General features: G+C 43.7%; 1 protein-coding gene across 1 annotated transcript; it reads left to right on the top strand.

Moving 5' to 3' along the window:
* Positions 1-6,813: 6,813 nt before the first annotated feature.
* On the top strand, positions 6,814-18,421 carry LOC142497777 (chymotrypsin-C-like). Its single transcript, XM_075606077.1, has 8 exons — positions 6,814-6,917; positions 11,193-11,281; positions 11,366-11,463; positions 13,120-13,242; positions 13,636-13,772; positions 14,442-14,587; positions 15,894-16,046; positions 18,258-18,421. The coding sequence occupies exons 1-8, from the start codon at positions 6,878-6,880 to the stop codon at positions 18,273-18,275; spliced, it is 804 nt and encodes a 267-aa protein (XP_075462192.1). The 5' UTR covers positions 6,814-6,877; the 3' UTR covers positions 18,276-18,421.
* Positions 18,422-19,209: the final 788 nt, after the last annotated feature.

Below are 19,209 nucleotides of genomic sequence, written 5' to 3' on the forward strand. Positions count from 1 at the left end.
CAAAACATCAGCGCCAAGCAGATTAAGCGGGCAAGTAGAAGAAACTACAAATCATGCAAATAGTTCAGGGTAGGGACCTATCTGCAGGGGTCGTGTTAATGGGCTAGAGCTCGGTGTGCCATCTACCCCCACACATGAAACATCAATATCAGACAAATAGGAAGGGTCGGGTATGTCTGCAGCTCTAATTACACTCCTGGCTGCACTTGTGTCTACCAGGAAGGGGGTGAGGTGACATACATTATTGGGGCGCCTTCTACCTGCTTGGGCGTCTGCCCATATAACCTTGGTCCACGGTCGGGTACTGGGGGGTGTCTGGGGTTAGTGTTCCAGGTCATGTTCGCCTCCTGTGCAGCGGCCTGTGACTCACTATCTGAGTCAAAACTACCGGGCGCACTGTAGTGGGCACTGCTGCTGGGTCTGTATGCTATTGTTGTGTCAGGGTAGACTTGAATCCCTACCGCTGGGGCAGTGGTTGTTTGGGGTGAAAGGGCTGGCATCAGGGGCATTAGGGGCGTAGTCGGGGTGTAATAGGAACCGTCCGCCTGCAGCACAGGATATAGTTGTGCTACATGGGCAGTCAAGGTTGGTTTGTCATTCGTGGCGGGGTAGTGGGTTGTAAAGGTGGGGGTGCTGCTGGAGCTGGGAGCGAAGGTAACAAAGGAGTGAGTATAGGTGAATCAGTCACACGGGGGCGCTGAGCACCACAATTAAAACAATCTTCCCTGCATTGGGGGTTTCGGGTGCCACACCTTAAACATGTCCAGGGGGGTGGGTCAGCACCAGCATAGGGTGGGGGTTGGTCATTTTCAGGGGGGTTACTTGTACAGTCACCGCAAGGGTGATAAAGAAATACAACCTTCCCTCCCTTTTCTATCTCCTGCTCGGTCCATTTTTTCTCTGTGGAAAGCCTTGGCAACATTAAACCAGGCTTCCGCTGTCTTCCGCAGGTTGTTATCACTTAAAATTCCTCTCTTTTCTTTCAATATTTTTCGCCACATTTCTGGTTGTAACCTGCCTTCTGCTGCAGTAATACCACATACTTTAAACAGTCTACTTGCTTTCTTTTTCACTTGTTATTATATTAACTTCTGTCCTGGCAATGATAAAAATAAATGCAGCGGGACCCTTCTGTCCCTCAACAGAATTCTTTTGACCCATATTAACGTAAGGTATGTTTCCCTGTGGGATTCAAAAACACACAAGACGACGCTCACTGAGCTTCTCCCTCCCACAGAAAAAGACCCCTCTGTCATTTAGACATCTGCACAATTTCCGTATCTTTTGCACATTCCTTTACAGGAAAAAGGGGGGTTTTGGCGCGGTCTGTGCTGCTATTGTTCGGATTCTCTTTCTAGCTGCCATTAGAACAGAAGGAAAAATAATATTTTCTGGTTTTAAAAGACCCATTCGTGTGGCCAGTACGAACAAACCCTTTAAATAATTTTTTACTAGTGGTCTACTCCCATTCCTTCCGTTCTCTTCTCTCTCTTTCCGCCACTAGGTGGCAGGCTAAGACTCCTTTCTCTGTCTTACTTGCCTGTGTTCCCATGGTTTTTTTTTTTTAAGCTACACTGCAATTACTAACAAAAATGCCCTGCCTTTTTTTCCCGCTTCTTTCTTTTACTTATAACACTTTCTTTCCCTTCCAAATAATATACACAGTCTCTTATTGTATCCCAATTTCTGCATATAAACCTTTCATAAAAATAACCCTCAATACCAACTTCCTCAACTATTGGCAAATTCACTTGCTATTTCTTTCCTATTCACTTTCTTTTTTACTGCAAAGCGTACCTTAACGCGGAAAAAACAGGAGTTCGGGCAGTTTAACGTCGTCTAGGGGCTATCTCTTTTACTCTCAACAATCCCCACCCGTCCTCATGAATTCTCAACACTAATACACAAACACATTTTGGACATAACATACAACTTGATTACGAGAGAGAGGAAAAGGTTGTTCAGGAATCAGTCAGCAGGATTCCGCGCTGTTACCAACCGTAACGCGCCTTAACACCCTTCCCTCTGCAACGCGCCAACCATGCAGTCACTCCAGGGATCATGTGTTCCTCTCTGAACCGACTATCCCTTACTCCCCCCTTTCCCCTCCTTCCACCAAGTTTACAACGTACAATGACAAGACCCCTAGTCAGCCGGCAAAAATCCCACTCCACTTTGGGCTCCCACTTGCGGCACTGACTAACACATATAACATATACCGGGTGACAGATAGTCTAGGTAACAGGTTTGAGTTTAAAACGGGCTCTGGGCAAGATATCTACCTGTCTTTAGGTGACCTTCGGAGAGCCGTATGAGACACAGAAATAGACCAACAGCGGAGACTGTGCGTATCGGTAGATAATAAATGTTATCTTAATGTACTCCAGAGGTGATCAGTCTCCTGCCGCGTCCGCACTTGGTCCACCCCGGTCCCTCTGCTCACGGCTGTCTGTTGGTTCACAACCCAGGCCCCACGTTGGGCGCCAGCTGATTTGGATCAGAACAACCGTCTGCAGAGTATCTGTCCCCGTCCAGATTAGTTTCCTACGTAGGTAATGCGTGCACTGAGAAAAAATCACGCTGACACACGTTCAGAATGATAATGTCTGACTTTATTCCTACACAGCCTGCGTTCATATACAGGGGCTGTAGGGGAGGGGGTTTGTATGCAAAAGAGCTGTCTCAGGTCTAAAGGTTATTTGTCTCATTGGTTCTTTGTTAGGTCTTGTCCTTGTATGGTCTTGTTGTTATGATTTATGGTCTTGTTATTGCAGTTTTTTTAACACATCAGCATTGAAGTGGAATTCCTAGGTGGGGAGCTATCTTCCATACTTGATGGGAGGGGTAGCTGTGGTAGCCATTTTGAGTAAGGAATAATAGCAAGGTACACATTACAGATGAAGAAATAGGCATTTTATCCAATCCATCACAAAGGGGCCCCTTTGCAGACCAGGCTGCACACTGCCCAGGGCGCCATGATAACGAGACACTGCAGCAGAAGATGCCACTGGACAAGGTAGGAGACAGTTACAGAGGCCCTGCACTCTCCCCCGGCAATCAGTTTCCTTGTTGTGGGGAAGAGCGCGGGCATCTGTAACCGCTGGGCTCAGTGCAGAGCCACCGATGGCACCACCATCTTAAATCCCATTTATTCTTTTTGTACTTGTTAGCCACTATACAGTAGTTCAACATACTGTGTGTAGTTCAACACACATGGCTAAAAGTCCTGGACTGCAATAGTCTACTTGTGTGAGGTTGGTGTAAGGGTAGACACCATTTAAACCCTTTGTATGTCGTAGTGGCGGATGAGCATGCAATGTACATGCCTTGATTAAATACTTTTGAGCTATAAAAATCCCTATACAAAAGAGATCTACTGTAGTTCACAAAGCAGATCCTTACCCCCACATTGCTCCGGAGAAAATCTGGTGGCCAAGGCTTTCAGTTGCTTATGAACTTACTCTTTCCGCATACCAATGGCTTAGTTCAGTTGCTTTAGAATTTTCGTAAACTTCTAGTCTTTGGAAAAGTCTTCAGCAAATGATGGCATATGAAACCAGCAGTTGGCACCCAACATTTGCTATCATATTATGTACTGCTAACATTCTTTAAGGTTTGCAAGGAGAAAGATGTATGTGCCTGAGAAAATGTGACCATCATTAATTAGATCAACAGCTCCCAAGCACACCATCTAAACTCAAAGAGAGAGAGAGAGAGAGAGATTGCCTTAAGGCATTGATCGCGCATGCGAGCAGAGGCAGGAGGGGGCGCGCATTGAGCAAGAAATCAGTTGAAATTGATATTTCTTGGCGCGACACGCAGGTCACGGGAGCGGTTCGCCCTATGAGGGCGAACCAGCTCTGTGACACACCTAGGAACGCCCCTCCCATGACCTGTCCACCATGGCCAGGGAAAGCACCCGCTTCACGCGGGTGACTTCACAGCCTCCGCACGCCTCCGTGCAGGCGAAGGCGCCATAGCCCGGGCCTTAGCATAGCAGGATGATCAGAACGCTAAGAAGCTGTTGTTATGGTAACTGTCTGATCTGGAAATCAAATGGTGAAACAGAATGTTGGAGGTGTAACAGGTATATAACATCAGGGCATCTTGTAACGTTGAATATCACCATATACTCGCACACGGAGGCAATGCTTAGAATGTTAGATAATAATTGGATTCTACTGGAACCTGACGAATCATTAATGCCTCAGTTAACCAATAGTTGTTTTCTACTTAAATTCTTGATAGACGCTTCCATGTCAAGGCTAAAATAACAAGATGCAGATGCTTTGTTCACACACCACAGGTGTAGAACGTCTCAGCGCAGTGCTACACCGCACAGTAATATAGTGGTGAAAGGCAGTGAGTACAGTGTAATGGTACAGGGGGTGACGCAGTCTTACCGCCTCTCTTTATATCCACATCTTCAGTTTTACATTTCAAAGACTTTTGCTTCTAAAGAATATCTCCCTTTATTTATCTTATAGCAAAAGCTTGAAATCCTGGAAAATTAGGTATAATTAAGAACGCTGGTAATTAGTCAGGATTTTGCATTCCTCTATCCAAAAACCGTATGTGAAATATGTTTGCAAAGGATACAATAAACATCAATCCATTTGGCCTGTAGAAAAAACAGGATATTCAGCGCTCGTGCTGTGTGATGGTGTGGATGATCCCTTTGCAGCATGTACATAAAGCGTCTCCCCAGAAACTCTCAAATCTAGGTGAACCCCCCTTGTAAAGGGGGGAAGGCACCCTGAAATACAAGATAATAAAAAATGCACAAATGCGCACCAGGGATTAGTGGAAGGTAATTTATTAAAAATACACAAAAACTGAGGGGATCCAACCCCACCTCAGAACAGCTGTGCAGCTGGACGGCTAAGTACTACCAAGGAGAACACCTGATGGTGACTAAACCCTAGGCTGCACAGTATTTGTATTTGTACAGTAAAATTTATATAAAAAACATGAAAGAAAAAAACAAACATGAGTACAACCTATCAACAGATTTGTATAGAAACCGCCATAGGGTTGGTCACTGGTAAGGGGAAACGGACACTCACACTGAGACAGTCAGCACACTCGCGGTGTCTGCACAGGATCCGGATCTTGGCACCGCGGAGATGGAAAAAAAAACCTCCTGACGAAGTACTTGGTACGAAACGCGTAGAGGTCACGACAGGTCATCCTGCGCGTGTATGCTGGTAAGCTGAGACGGAGCCTGCAGGAGACAGCAGCGTTTTTTTCCATCTAAGCGGTGCCGAGATCCGGATCCTGTGCAGACACCGCGAGTCTGCTGACTGTCTCAGTGTCCGTTTCCCCTTACCAGTGCCCAACCCTATGGCGGTTTCTATACAAATCTGTTGATAGGTTGTATTCATGTTTGTTTTTTTCTTTCATGTTTTTTATATAAATTTTACTGTATTTGTATACTGTGCAGCTTAGGGTTTAGTCACCATCAGGTGTTCTCCTTGGTAGTACTTAGCCGTCCAGCTGCACAGCTGTTCTGAGGTGGGGTTGGATCCCCTCAGTTTTTGTGTATTTTTAATAAATTACCTTCCACTAATCCCTGGTGCGCATTTGTGCATTTTTTATTACCATTTGGCCTGTAATTTGCTTTTCTCCAGGACCCGCACGAGTAGCGAACAGGGCTATACAGGGAGGGATTTTAATAGTAAATAAAAAAAAATGAAATGACACTGATTATTGGTAAGACTTTGCCCTTATGTGTATAACAGTGCAGGGCACATCTATGTAAGGGCATACGTATAGAGGTTGACTAAGGAGGAGCAATTGAGATGGTGCTTGGATGCATAAAATGAATTATGAGGACATGTTAAAGGACTTCAAGAGGTAAGAATATAACTGCTAAAACCAGGGACCATGCACTGAATCTGCTGGATAAAGGACCAGTATAATTTTGAGAAAGCTCTTGAAAAGTTAGACGCACAGAGCGACTTTTCATGGCCGGGAAATAGGAAATTGAATTGTAACCCATTTGAAAGTTACTTACATTGTAGTCTCAGAGGATTATTCATTAAACTGAGATAGTTCCAATCGGGGAGGGAGTGGGGGCACTATCCCACTGAAACTCCCGTTCAAGTCAATAGGGGAGATAGCGCCCCCAATCGTCACTATCGCAGTTTAATGAATAACCCCCTCAATGTCTCACACTGTGTCTGACTAGTGCAGAAATAATATCCCACAATGGGCAATGAAAGCCAACCTAACATCAAATGAGAGGGTTGAGATGTTAAAAATGACCTGAAATCCAAGGTAAGATGATCGATGGTCCTCAGAATGAATCCCTGTCCCTCCTAACCCTCCCTTTACCCCATTTTTTATTAACGATTACATCCATCAACGCAGTCTTTGCTTTAAAAGCCACTCTCCTTGAATAGTTTGACACAGAAAGAAGTCATGTTTACTGACAGCTGTCATTATTTTGTTACCAAACCCTGGAATGGTGCCTCCAAAATTAGACCTGTCACAGAGTATGGATTATTAAACAAAACTTGGGTCCAGATCCACAGAAGGTTGCCTTGCTTCACCGTGGCTTTACTTCCATGCATATGAGTTGGCCTTGGTTAGCTAAAGGCATGCTTGTCTTCTCTGGTTTTGAAGTAAAATGTCACCTTTTTTCCAAGCTAAAAACACTGATAAAGTCAAAGTAAATACGTTGTTATCAAATCTCATTAATAATGAGTCCAAAGTGAGTGTGGATTTGGAAGGAGGTCACCCTATCACTGAGGTTATTTGGGGAAAAATTGGCAATGACCTTGGTGGCTTCTGTCCTCTCATTGGCTTTGACCTTGTATACAAGGGACAGGGTATATAAGTAGCTAGAAGTGACTAGTGTTTCCCACAAGTCACAATGTTCAAGTTTGTGTTTCTTGCGATCTTGCTGGGCTATGGTAAGTTCAACATTTACCTTAATCGTCGTTCACAGAATTTAGAAAATGATAAAAGTTAAAAGTTAGAGGAAGTTTTAAAGCTGCAGTTCAAGCTGCCGTTTTTAAAAATATATATATATTTTCCCCATTCAATATGTGCATCAATACAATCTGCACACTGACAAGTGATTAGCTAAGCTGCAGATCAATCTGTTCTCCTGTAATCGATCGCTTGCTCCGGGTTATTTAGTTCAGTTCTTGCACAGCATTTTGGACAATGTAGTTCCTAGAATATGATTGGGGTTTGAGCCAAGAATTAAATTATGAAAGGGTCAATTCAATAATATAGAATGATTTATACCATATATTCAATTAAATGGCCTAATGATTTAGCACCGTTTAAAGCAGAAAAACATGAAATCTTATGTTTTTTTTCTTAATAAATCAGTTCTGTAATATTAAATAATACTTACTGACGGTTTATTTTTTTATTATCCAACTCAATACAATTTGTAATGAGTTTTAAAGCACCCTTTGATTTCTATAGCAGGCTTTAGCCCACCTCCCAAGCAGTGCAAGATTTTGCAATACTTTCCTGTTTGGGATAATTTGCTGCCAATATTCCCAGCAGTTTGAGCTGTAAACTGTAACACATAGATAACGTTACCGTTGTAATATAAGAATACATTGTAGCTGTTGAGTTACACTGACGGAAGGATTGATTGAAACGGACAGGCAGCCATTATGTTAGTCACACAATCAGTATTTTGACAGATTTATAACAGGAGCACCAAACGATTGCCAGCTTAGGTAAGAATGTAGGAACAAAGATAGAAAAAACTGAGAAATAAGGATCCAGAGGGGGCTACTTCATAAAAGAAGAACTTATTGGATCAAACAAAACAACGAACCCCTATAGAAGTAGGGGAAACACACAACGCATTTCACGCCTAAAGCGCTTCACCATGGTGTGAATAATTGTAAAAAATTAGCATATTTCAATGCTGGCGCGAGCGTGACGTCAGACACTATATTCAATCGGTCTCACGTTCCTCCTAAGGCTGCTGTCCCAGTAACTGCCTGTGCGCACGGCGCGGCGTGCGCTGTGCGTGTAAGCACCGCCCCTCAATGGCGCTGGGCCCAGTAGACACCGTCACGCAGAAGGTGCAGCCGCGCCGTGCTGCAGGGTTTTTTACAACTCAAATTGTACAAATCAAATTGAGTTCAAACCTTGCGACGGAGGCGTGGCCACGCCCCCACCGGCGGTTCACCCAATGAGGGCGAACCAGCCGCGTGACGTAATGGCCACGCCCCGCAAATCCCCGACCACGCCCCCTCCCGTCGCAAGCTTCCCTCTCCCCTGGAGACCGCAGATCGCGGTTAGCGCTGTGCACGCGCCGCCACCCCCCCCCCCCGCCGGGCGCGCGTGTCACAGAACGCACTGGGGACTCAGCCTTAAGCTGTGAGGATACGTGAGTTTCTATTGGTTCAGATATTTTTGAAACACAAAACTTTATTTATAAACATTAACTGAATTGAACTAACTAGACACCCGACCCCTGCCTAGGTTTGGGAGCACGCTTGCTTCACGGACGCACTACACCTAATCTATCCAAACTCTATAACTTTATTTAAACAAATTGTGGACAGATCAACCCATAGGCAACTAGAGTATTAAAGCATAAGATCACATAGAGCCAATAAGGTGTCTCTGTGATCTATATCCAACAAATGCCACATTAAATAAAACAATCTAAATTACATTACAAATAAGAAAAGAAAAGGGCGGGCGGGGGAAGGAAAAACACACCGGGCAAGGGGGAAAAAAAAAGGGGGGGGGGGAGAAAAGAAAAAGATAAAAGAAAGGAAAAAATAAAAATAAGAAAGGGTAAAAGATATAATAACATAATAAAGTTATCATCGACATATATGACTTTATAAAGTGTCATAAGAACTAATAAAACATATTAATAATGAAGACTTTGTTTCTGAATAGCCATGTCCAAAGAAAAACACACAAACAATAGGGGTAGTATACAACTATGGAGGAACTAATCCCATATTATTAAAAAACAAAGAGCAACACATGAGTGTTTATCAAATACAAAGAAAGAACATATATGAATTCATATTAAATCATAAAGATTATCAAAAAGACAAAAAATAATAATGATAGCATGTTCTTGTATAGCGCTGCTAGTTTTACATAGCACTTTACAGAGACATTTTGCAGGCACAGGTCCCTGCCCCATGGAGCTTTCAATCTACTGTATGTTTTTGGTGCCTGAGACACAAGGAGATAAAGTGACTTGCCCAAGGTCACAAGGAGCTAACACCAGGAATTGAACCAGGCTCGTCCTGCTTTAAACTCAGTGTCAGTCAGTTTCTGTACTCACTGAGCCATTCCCTCATTGGAGGAGATTATATTAAATCATTTAGTATAGATATAATAAAACATATTATGCTCCATAAATAAGTAAAAGACGACTTCATAGAAAAACATTACTGTCAATTCACAATTGATCCTAAATAGTCAAGTAAAAGTAAAAAAATATATAATGCCCCAAATAAAACTAAAGAGGGAATTTCATCCATGGGCAATAAGATTGAGAATTTGCAATAACACTATTTATCTTATACAAACAGACACACAGGGGCCTATGCACTAAAGGTTCATAAAAAAAATCACCGGGCCATTTAAATCACCCTTTTTATGAGCGTTGCTATCTCGGTATTCAGAAAGCCTTCATTACCTGTCATAGAAAAATTCACAAAAGCTTAGCTGGTGATCTGATGAACGACCCTCTGAAAAGGCCTTACCCGGCGAGTTGTATCTGCTGCAGAGAGAGCTGCTCTGAGAGAGCCGTCTCTCCCTGTGCAAATCTCGCCCGAAATTTATGTGTATAAAGTGTGCGTTGGTACACATTAATATTAGCACCAGAGACCCCTGGCAAGAATCCTATGCAATAAAAATGCATTTATAGTAAACTTCATTACCATAGCGGATAGCCTCAGGGACCCCCTACTTCCCGAGATACAGGCCCCGTTATGGGGTGCCGGTATCTCCTATGCATTTTATTCCCATGGTCATGTGACGTGGACATTGAAATGTATAGGAGATCCCGGCACCCCATAACGGGGCCTGTATCTCGGGAAGTAAGGTGTCCCTGAGGCTATCCGCTATGGTAATGAAGTTTACTGTAAATGCATTTTTATTGCATACGGTTCATGCCAGGGGTCTCTGGTGCTAATATTAATGTATATCAGCTCCAGAGATTCCCGACATCAAACCTATGCAGGAAAAATGCATTTTTTTTCTAAGTCCCGCCTCGCCGCTTCTCTGCAGGTTTCTAACACCTTTAAGCTAACTTTTTCTTGCGTGAGGATTTTGTGATAAAATCCCCATTCTAGAGCGGTGATAGGCGTTCATAGCCTAATCACTGCTACTAGAATTGCGCGTGTTTATGAACATGCCGAAAGCAGTGATAAGTGGCTTATCACCGCTGCCTCTGTGATTTTTTTTATGAGCAATATTTTTTGAGCGATTCAGTCTTTTGTCACCCACTTATCACCGCTTACTGAATAGTAGTAGGCATTTTGGGCGATAAGTGCTTGATAAGTGGCTTATGAACGCTTACTGCATAGGCCCCATAGTGTCCACAATAGAGAAATCCGAAAGGTAAAAATGTAGAGTTATACATTGTCACTTGCTTTACATATACAAATAAGAAGAAAAGGGGTAAAGCAGAACTGTTACTTTAAATACGGTATGTGCCTTTGTTCCTATCATTGGTTTGAGGATTGCAACAAATACAGTATACCTATAGCTTGTACAGCTTTGTCAGCATAACACATTTAACAGAACACATTTCCTGGTGCAAAGATCAAGTAAACAGATTAGTATTGAAGAGGTATACATTTGCGAATGCCTTCTAATTAACCAAAAGTGTCATTCTTCATGAATATAATTGGCTGTCTGAAACCTGTCTCTTTTTCCGGAATAGATGGAGAAGGTGAAAAGCAATGAAATGAAATTAAAACATTTGACAATGCGATGTGTTTTGTTAACAGAAGGGGATACCTTTTATTGGGCCAATGTGAGATGTCTTCATGGATGTAATTATTACATAAACTGACAAGAGTCTCCTTACCAAATTAGATATGGCTCAAATATGAATGAGTTTCCCATCCCAACGCAGGATGTAAGGCTGCCTAGGCATACAGTAATATTTATATTAAGCTTGGGACATGTTGACTAACTTGATCTGATGCCACACTCCCCCTCCCATGGTTCAGCCCACAGCTGTGGTGTTCCAAGCAATCAGCCCAACGTATCCAGAGTGGTGGGAGGAGAAGATGTGAACCCAAACAGCTGGCCCTGGCAGGTATGCAGAGCACGGGCTTGTTTCACATGTTGGACCGTTGGGTGCTGGAAAGTGATACTTCATATTGAAACTTTGTATCTGTAGATCTCCCTTCAGTATTCCGCCAGCAGCGGCTGGGGCCACACCTGTGGGGGAACTCTCATCGCTCCCAACTGGGTCCTGACTGCCGCTCATTGCATCAGGTACCATTAAAGGACGTCCCTTTCATTGGTGTGTTTCATGTATAAACGTTTCCTTGGTGCAGCACAGACAGCAGAATGATCAAAGAAAACAACCTGCTGTGACAGTGCCATTTCATGCTTAACTTTAGTAATGATGGTGCCATGTTCGGCACTGGTATTGCACCGGTATTGCACCGGTATTGCACCAGTGCAGCTCTTCTGGGAGACACAAGGACAGGGGCAAATACTTCCTGAGTTTACAAAGCCTGTGCGTCCTGTGGGATTCCTGCCAAAACCTCTTTATCTAAAACAGTATATTACTGGCTACTAAACACCGGGTGGGTAATCGTATTCGTTTTGGGAATACGGATTATCACTGAAGTCAGAATAAAATGTCTTTTCTATATGTGGACAGGGGCAATTGTCCCATCTGCACGTCTGTTTTTAAAAGAGACCCCCAGGATAGGATAACTGTGGATGGTGCTAATCCATAAGGTCTCCTTTGAATAAGCTATAACGTGCTTAGCACGGCTCAGGAAACATGGCCTTATGTGTCTCAGGGGCAAATGTAGGGTTGGAGTCATAGCACAGAGTAATTCAGTGGGCGCTAAGGGCCTGTTCGCGCCTTGTAAAAATAAGGGCCCAATTTAGAGTTGGCCAAAAATAGGTGTAAAATACAGTTTGCGCGGGGTCATTAATAGAACAACTGAAGACATGTCTATTCCTAATTTATTTAAATAAGCTCAACATGGGAGTACACAAGTTAAATAGCACCCGAATTATATTAGTGTCCAATTTAGCGTTGAATTGATAGCTGTTCTTAATTTAAGAACCCTTCTTTTTTAGATGCCTATAGGGGATCAGGTACAAATAAGACTGCACTATAAGAACCAATCAATTGCACCAGACATTTTCCTCATTTTGCAATGATTGCCCTATTGATGTGCAGACTCGAGCTGGCAATGCTTGCTACTCTTGTGAATAGAGGACAACTCCGGGGAAGAAGAGAGATAATGTGTAGGGATCCACAAGATTAGAATTACACTGGCAATGCTTGCTAGAGCGCCCAATGTTTGGCCACATCCGTCAACATCTCATTCATTTGGGTCATTTTGTAAAATAAAAGATCTAGCTCAGTAGATTTGCACGTGATCATCTTTGTAAACATTATAGATGGGGGCAAAACTGTCAATCTGTTTCGCGGAATTTTCCGAGATTTCCCTTCAATCTCCGTTCCGCGGTGTAAAATCTGTCGGCGGATTGTTCCAGTTTCAATCCATGTGGGGTAGGCAAAAAGCGCCATTGGATACAATCCGCAGGTGGATTTTACCAATCCAATATGTGGAATCCGCAATGGATTGCTGAATCCATGAATTGGTTCTTAAAATTCACCAGAGAATTGCGGAATCCGCAGACTGGTTTGAAGGTGATAAGAAAAATCCAAAAAAGACAAATCCCCCTCTTTGAGACGGATTCGCAGAGATCTGCGGACCAAAGGAACCGGCCATTCCGTGGCGGATTCAAAATCCACCCAAGAAATGTTCCCATCTCTAGTAAACATTCCGTTTGTGCTGAAACACCCCGGAAATGGTATTGGATTGTGTCCACAGACCGGTGGACTGGATGGTGCCTGCCCAGATTAGATGCATTGTTATTTTCTTGTCTTTCCTGTTTTAGTTCTGGCCGTATCTACAGAGTGGTCCTCGGGAAACACAACCTGAAGGAGGAGGAAGCAGGATCTGTCATTATCTCTCCTGAAAAAATTATTGTCCATGAGAACTGGAATTCCTTCCTTATTGTGTACGTAGCTGGGGCTTGTTGAGTGGCGTGGAGATTCTGAGTGGACATTCTAACCGGTTAGAGGAGATTTTCTCATATGCGAGTTGCAGCTCAGACCTAGGCATGTACGTCCAATGTAGGAGTGATGTCAGGTTCCTTGGGGATAGATATGACATGGGATTTTCAGGCTTTGCCACACAATGGGAGATTCTGTCAGAGTACTTCAACCCTTTGACCTAAAGCAGCTCTAATATATCGGAATGATGCTGACGTACTGTAATAGGGTTCTGACCTGTAAAGGTATTCTTTTTAATAAGGGCACTGAAGCTTGAGGTTCTTATCTGTAAGGGCTCTGGCTTAGGGTAGCATTGTCCTGTGGGAGGTACACCCTCATTCTTTCTATTCTTACCACAGCAATGACATTGCCCTGATCAAACTGGCACAAGCCGTGGAAGTGACTGAAGCAGTCCAGCCATCCTGCCTGCCTCCTAATGGAGTACTGCTAGCCCAAGACTCTCCTTGCTTCGTGACCGGATGGGGACGTCTGTATAGTAAGACAGAAGATGTGTCTAGCTGTAACCCTCTCATCCTTTCCCTGCAAAGCATTGGCTAAGATTTGGGAGGAGCGGAGTATAATACAATCATATACAGTAGTATCAGAACCCACATGTAAAAAAAAACATTTGTGATATAACATACCTGATGTCTTAACCAACATGCCTCTACAACACATTGTAGAAGCCACATGTAATGAATGATCTTCTACCATAGAAACAGCCTTACCTGTCAACCATACAGACCTTGTTATCTATTACTAATTGGTAGTTTATAATTATTAGGTGCTGACCATGTACATAGTGCTTTGCATTATAAATCTTTCAAAAAGTGTCAATTACGGAGGATACAAAACACAATATAAGATCACATCCCGATTTATAGAATGGAACATTGGGCGAAGAGAACCAATGTCCCAAGAGCTTACAGTCTATGTGGTGTGGAGTATGTGCATACTATACTAAGGATAGACACACGTACCCATGCCACAACATGTAAATACATTTTCCAATGCGCAATTAAAGAGTAACACAGCGCTGGCATATAAAGTGAGGCCAAAATGCCTCCTAGCACCACCCTCTGACATCAGTGATTACTTGTGACCGTTACCATCTCTATAACCTCCTTGAAATTGTATGGATAATTTGATGTGTTTTGTGTTCCAGCCAATGGGCCCATCGCTGACAACCTGCAGCAAGCCCTTCTGCCAGTGGTGGATCATGCCACCTGCACCCTGCGTGACTGGTGGGGAAGCCAAGTCAAGGCCAACATGCTGTGCGCTGGAGGTGATGGAGTGGTATCCGGCTGCAATGTAAGGAACTCAGCCTGCGGTTCTGTGTTTTAATATGGTTCATGTATTCTCTACAAACTCTCACAAGGCTAGTCATCTTGATAAGTGCTTATTTGCGTATTTAAAGTGTCTATATCATCTAGACACGCAAGTCCATTGGTTTCTGACTAAGCAATGTGGTTTCTCAGGCTGCTGTCCCAGTAACTACTACAGCGCACGCCTCGGCGTGCACTGTGCAATCAAGCTCCGCCCCCCCAGTCAGGCCGGTCCCAGTCCCTACCTTGTAGCGCACCTTTCCCCAGTGGTGCGCGACAGGTTTTCAGACAGGCAGGGGCATTTGAGATTAGCATTTGCGACGGAGGCGTGGCCACGCCCCGCTGGCGGTTCAGCCAATGAGGGCGAACCAGCCACGGGACGTCACGGCCACAGCCATGCCGCCTCCCATTGGCAACCTTCCCTCTCCCCTCAGACCGCCGATCGCGGTGTAGCGCAGTGCACGCGCAGCCCCCCCCTGCCGGGCACGCATGCCACAGTGAAAACTGGGGACTCACCCTCAGACAGAAGCTTAGACCAGGAGCTCTTAAACTTTCCCACATCATGGACCACGTCACTGTTAATAATCGTCTGCCCAACTCCAGTCCTCAAGCCCCTCAACAAGTCAGGTTTTCAGGATATCCCAGCTTCAGCACATGTGGCTCAATTAGTGGCTCACTGCTTCAGCACATGAGGCTCAATCAGTGGCTCAGTCAAAGACTTATGCTGAAGCTCGGATAGCCTTAAAACCTGGCTTGTTGGGGGGGTCTTGAGGACTGGAGTTGAGCACCCCTGGTCTGGAAGACCACCATACTTACCTTTATCTCTGTTCATATCAATATATTTATATATACTTGTAACATATATTTACAAAATGCTAGACCTGTATCTAAAAATCAGCCCTTAGTAGTGGTAGAAAATGCACAGACTGCAGGAGAGATTTGCCTTGAAGGGAATTTTTAAATGCTACAGGGATCACCCCTGATGTCACCATGAACCACAGTTTGGAAACCCATGACTTAGCCCATATTGTGCATGGAAATCAGTCTGCACAGAGGAGCACCCAACAAGAGGTCCATTGGTCACTTATAAACATGAAAAATCATGTTCTCTTCAGGTGACTTCCAGGACATACTTGCAAAGCAGATCTTTATGTCATTGTATAAGTCCTCCTGGCAAAGACAATCAAGGTGGATTGAACACTGACTAACTTTACTACAGAAAACTATTGCACAATGGTGGAGCACACAAAGAGCCCTTCACATGTGTTGCTTTGTCTCTTGGCTTATCACAGGGAGATTCCGGTGGTCCTCTGAACTGCCAGACAGCCAGTGGAACTTGGGAGGTTCATGGAATTGTGAGCTTTGGCTCAGGTCTGAGCTGTAACTATGTGAAGAAGCCCACAGTCTTCACCCGTGTGTCTGCTTACATCGACTGGATCAACCAGGTGGGGGTCATGTACAGTATTGCACGTCTTTTAGCAGAATTGTATGTACGCACAGAATTACATACATGTACTACATGGACACATGACTACACAGAACTCTCTCTGCAATAACCCCCTGGCTTCTGCCAGCAGGTCATTTATAATTGCCTGTTTGTTTTCTTAATACTCCTATTTTATTGGTTTTACAAGCAGTTCAATATTTATTATGTGGGGGGAGGGGGCATTTGGAAAGGGGGTACAGAAGGTAACAGGGAGGGAGCGGGTGAGGGTAGTGTCACGGGAGAACAGGCATTTACACCTTTTTACCAGGATCATTCATTGTGCAAAACAGGTCAAGTGAAATAAATTGTGATTTATTCGCATGAAAAGGCAGACACACAATGTTACACAAACTACATAAGAAAAGACACACTTACTTGGGAACTGGGGTAAAAAAACTAGACTTTCCTAGCTGCTGTGCACTCTACAACAGAGTTTTTCCTTGACCGGGGGTTAGCCCCAAACATCCTGGAACTAAAATCATCTTGAAATCCCAACCGCGACCAATACGCTCGTTTATGAGAACTTGGCCGCAAAAAGCTGGACTTAGAAAATATTCCGGGTAGGTTTTTTTGAAGCCGGTGCCTTGCTATTCGCGCAAGAGCACTTTTTAAAAAACATTTAAAGAGCCTGCCGCCGGTCTGCCGCTGAGAATCTCCCGACTGATTGGCTGAGAGGTTTCTTATAGTATTTTGGAGTTCATTCACAAAATACTACAGCCAATCACAGCGTGGGAACTTTCTTACTAGTCAATCAGAGTGATGCCGGTCAGGAAAGCCGGGTAAGCGGAGAATCTGAATCTGCCAAGGCACATGCGTAGGTTTGCCACCTCAGTCCCTTGCTATTCAGATGCCACCCGCTGGGTCAGGCTCCTCCAAGTCCGGAGGGACAAATGGCAGCCCGGACGACTTTCATTCATCCCAGGACGTGGGTACTTGAGCCCATCACTACTACCCTATTGGTCTTCACACCTCAGGCATCCTCTTGTGGCTTTCATCTCTGATGTTCTGCAGACTTACTGGCACCTAACTTGGTAGCCCTGGTAGCCTGTCAGAACATTGGTTCTGAAAGTCCCAGCTCATTTACCGTGCACAGCAGTATATACCATATTAAACATCTATTAATAAAATATACTTTTATATGTCCTAAGTCTCTGAGTATGAGGAATAGAATAAAAGGCTGCACTTTATTTCCTACTTGCCTATATTCCCCACACACTATCTCATAGACTTGTAATGGACTCATAGTTACAGGGTCACTTTACATCCCTTTGCCCCATTTACCTTTCTGGGCTGTGCTGAAGCAGGGAACCCTAGCGGTGAGTCATGCAAGCATTTTCAAGGGGAGATATTGCCGGGACAATGTGCCTACATGTATCCGAGAACACAGCATGATTTGCCTGGTGCAAAAAGAAACGGGGGAAATATTGGGGGCTGCGTATGAAGACGCAGAAGTGTTTTTCTGTTCTTATTAAAGTACATTATTAAGTATTGTTAAAATGACTTAAAAATGTTTTGCCTCATTAATGTTTGCAAGTAATATAGAGCACGGGCGCTCAACTCCAGTCCTTAGGACCCCCCAACAGGTTGGGTTTTAAGGATATATCGCCGCTTCAGCATAGGTGGATCAATCAGTCCCTGCTTCAGCACAGGTGGTTCAATCAGTCCCTGCTTCAACACAGGTGGCTCAATCGGTGGCTCAGTCTAAGACTGAGACACCGATTGAGCCCCCTATGCTGAAGCTTGGATATCCTTAAAACCTGACCTGTTTGGGGGTCTTCAGGACTAGCGTTAAGAACCCGTGATATAGAGAGAGGCCAAATGGAGGAGTCGGATGAGTTAGGGCCGGGGTTACTTGGTGCATATAAGATAATAGGATGTAATAACGGTAATGACTCCTGTAATTATTTTCCTTCTCCAATTATTCACACGTATTGTTAACGTTTGCATAGAAATGTTCTTATATTTGACCCAGATGCTGCAGACGGGTAGATTAAATAATAGAAGGAAGGCATGGTAATATTAACTGATATGTAGCCCCTATGATAAACAACCGCTCTTCTTAGTACATACATACTGTACAATATACCTTAGTACACCTGTGCATGTGCATAATTACATGTACTGACTGTGCATGATTCCAGCTGTCTGACGCTTTTGTTTATGTCTGCAGAAAATTGCCGCCAATTAAGGAGCGAAGTCAGATTTTCAGCCACGACTCCCTTCAAAGTTTCTCCGCCGTAGGAAATCAATAAATTGCTTTGTTCATATTTCCGTTAATGCCTTGTACAACTGTGCAGATGTTGTTATTCCAATAAAGAAAAATAAGCAGAGAGATTCCCATTGTATGTGTAACTGAATCATGCAAACGCCTACATTTTATCACTGTGAACTATCAATATTTATTCATGGTGCAGTGCTGGAGTTAGGTTACCATTAAGTAATGTGTCCCACTGCCCAGCCTCAATGTCCTCTAACACCTTCCAGATACCAATAGCTATTTTTTTTTTTTACCTCAAGGAGAATGAGCTTTGATGGTTTTAAAGTGTATAAAGACACTTGGTACCACTCTGAGCTCAACATGGTCATTTACACAGGGATTGGTTCTTTAATCTACACTTGTTTTAATTTAAACATGAAATATTGGTGTACACTCAAAAGGGAACAAAATATGTAACGCCATAATATTGACATTAAAAATGTGTAACAGCGAGTGCATCACTGAGATGCAATTATTCTCATTGCATATCCCACAAAACACTTGCATAGATTTATTTACATGATTATGTGGGGGGGGGGGGGGGGGGGGAAATCTCTTCTATCATTTTTTCTTATTGGATAAATTACAGACCGACTCCCCAGTAGTGTTTCTCGTGGAATGAAACCCACTTTATATTTTTAGTGCAGGGGTGGCCAACACCGGGCCCGGTATTAGGATAGATATAGACAGGGGGAATGTTCTGGATGGCAGATTGCAGATCCCAGGAGGAGGCGAAGTGGTGGGATCTCACTGTGAATAGTGTATATACGTGCATATGATAGTATATGATAAGGATCCCCTGTTATTTTTGTTATAGAGAGGGACAGTACCCTGGTTAGGTAGCATCCCACAGAGATGGCTCCCT

Source organism: Ascaphus truei, chromosome 6 (genome assembly GCF_040206685.1).
Source record: "Ascaphus truei isolate aAscTru1 chromosome 6, aAscTru1.hap1, whole genome shotgun sequence".
In the NCBI taxonomy this organism is placed as follows: Eukaryota; Metazoa; Chordata; class Amphibia; order Anura; family Ascaphidae; genus Ascaphus; species Ascaphus truei.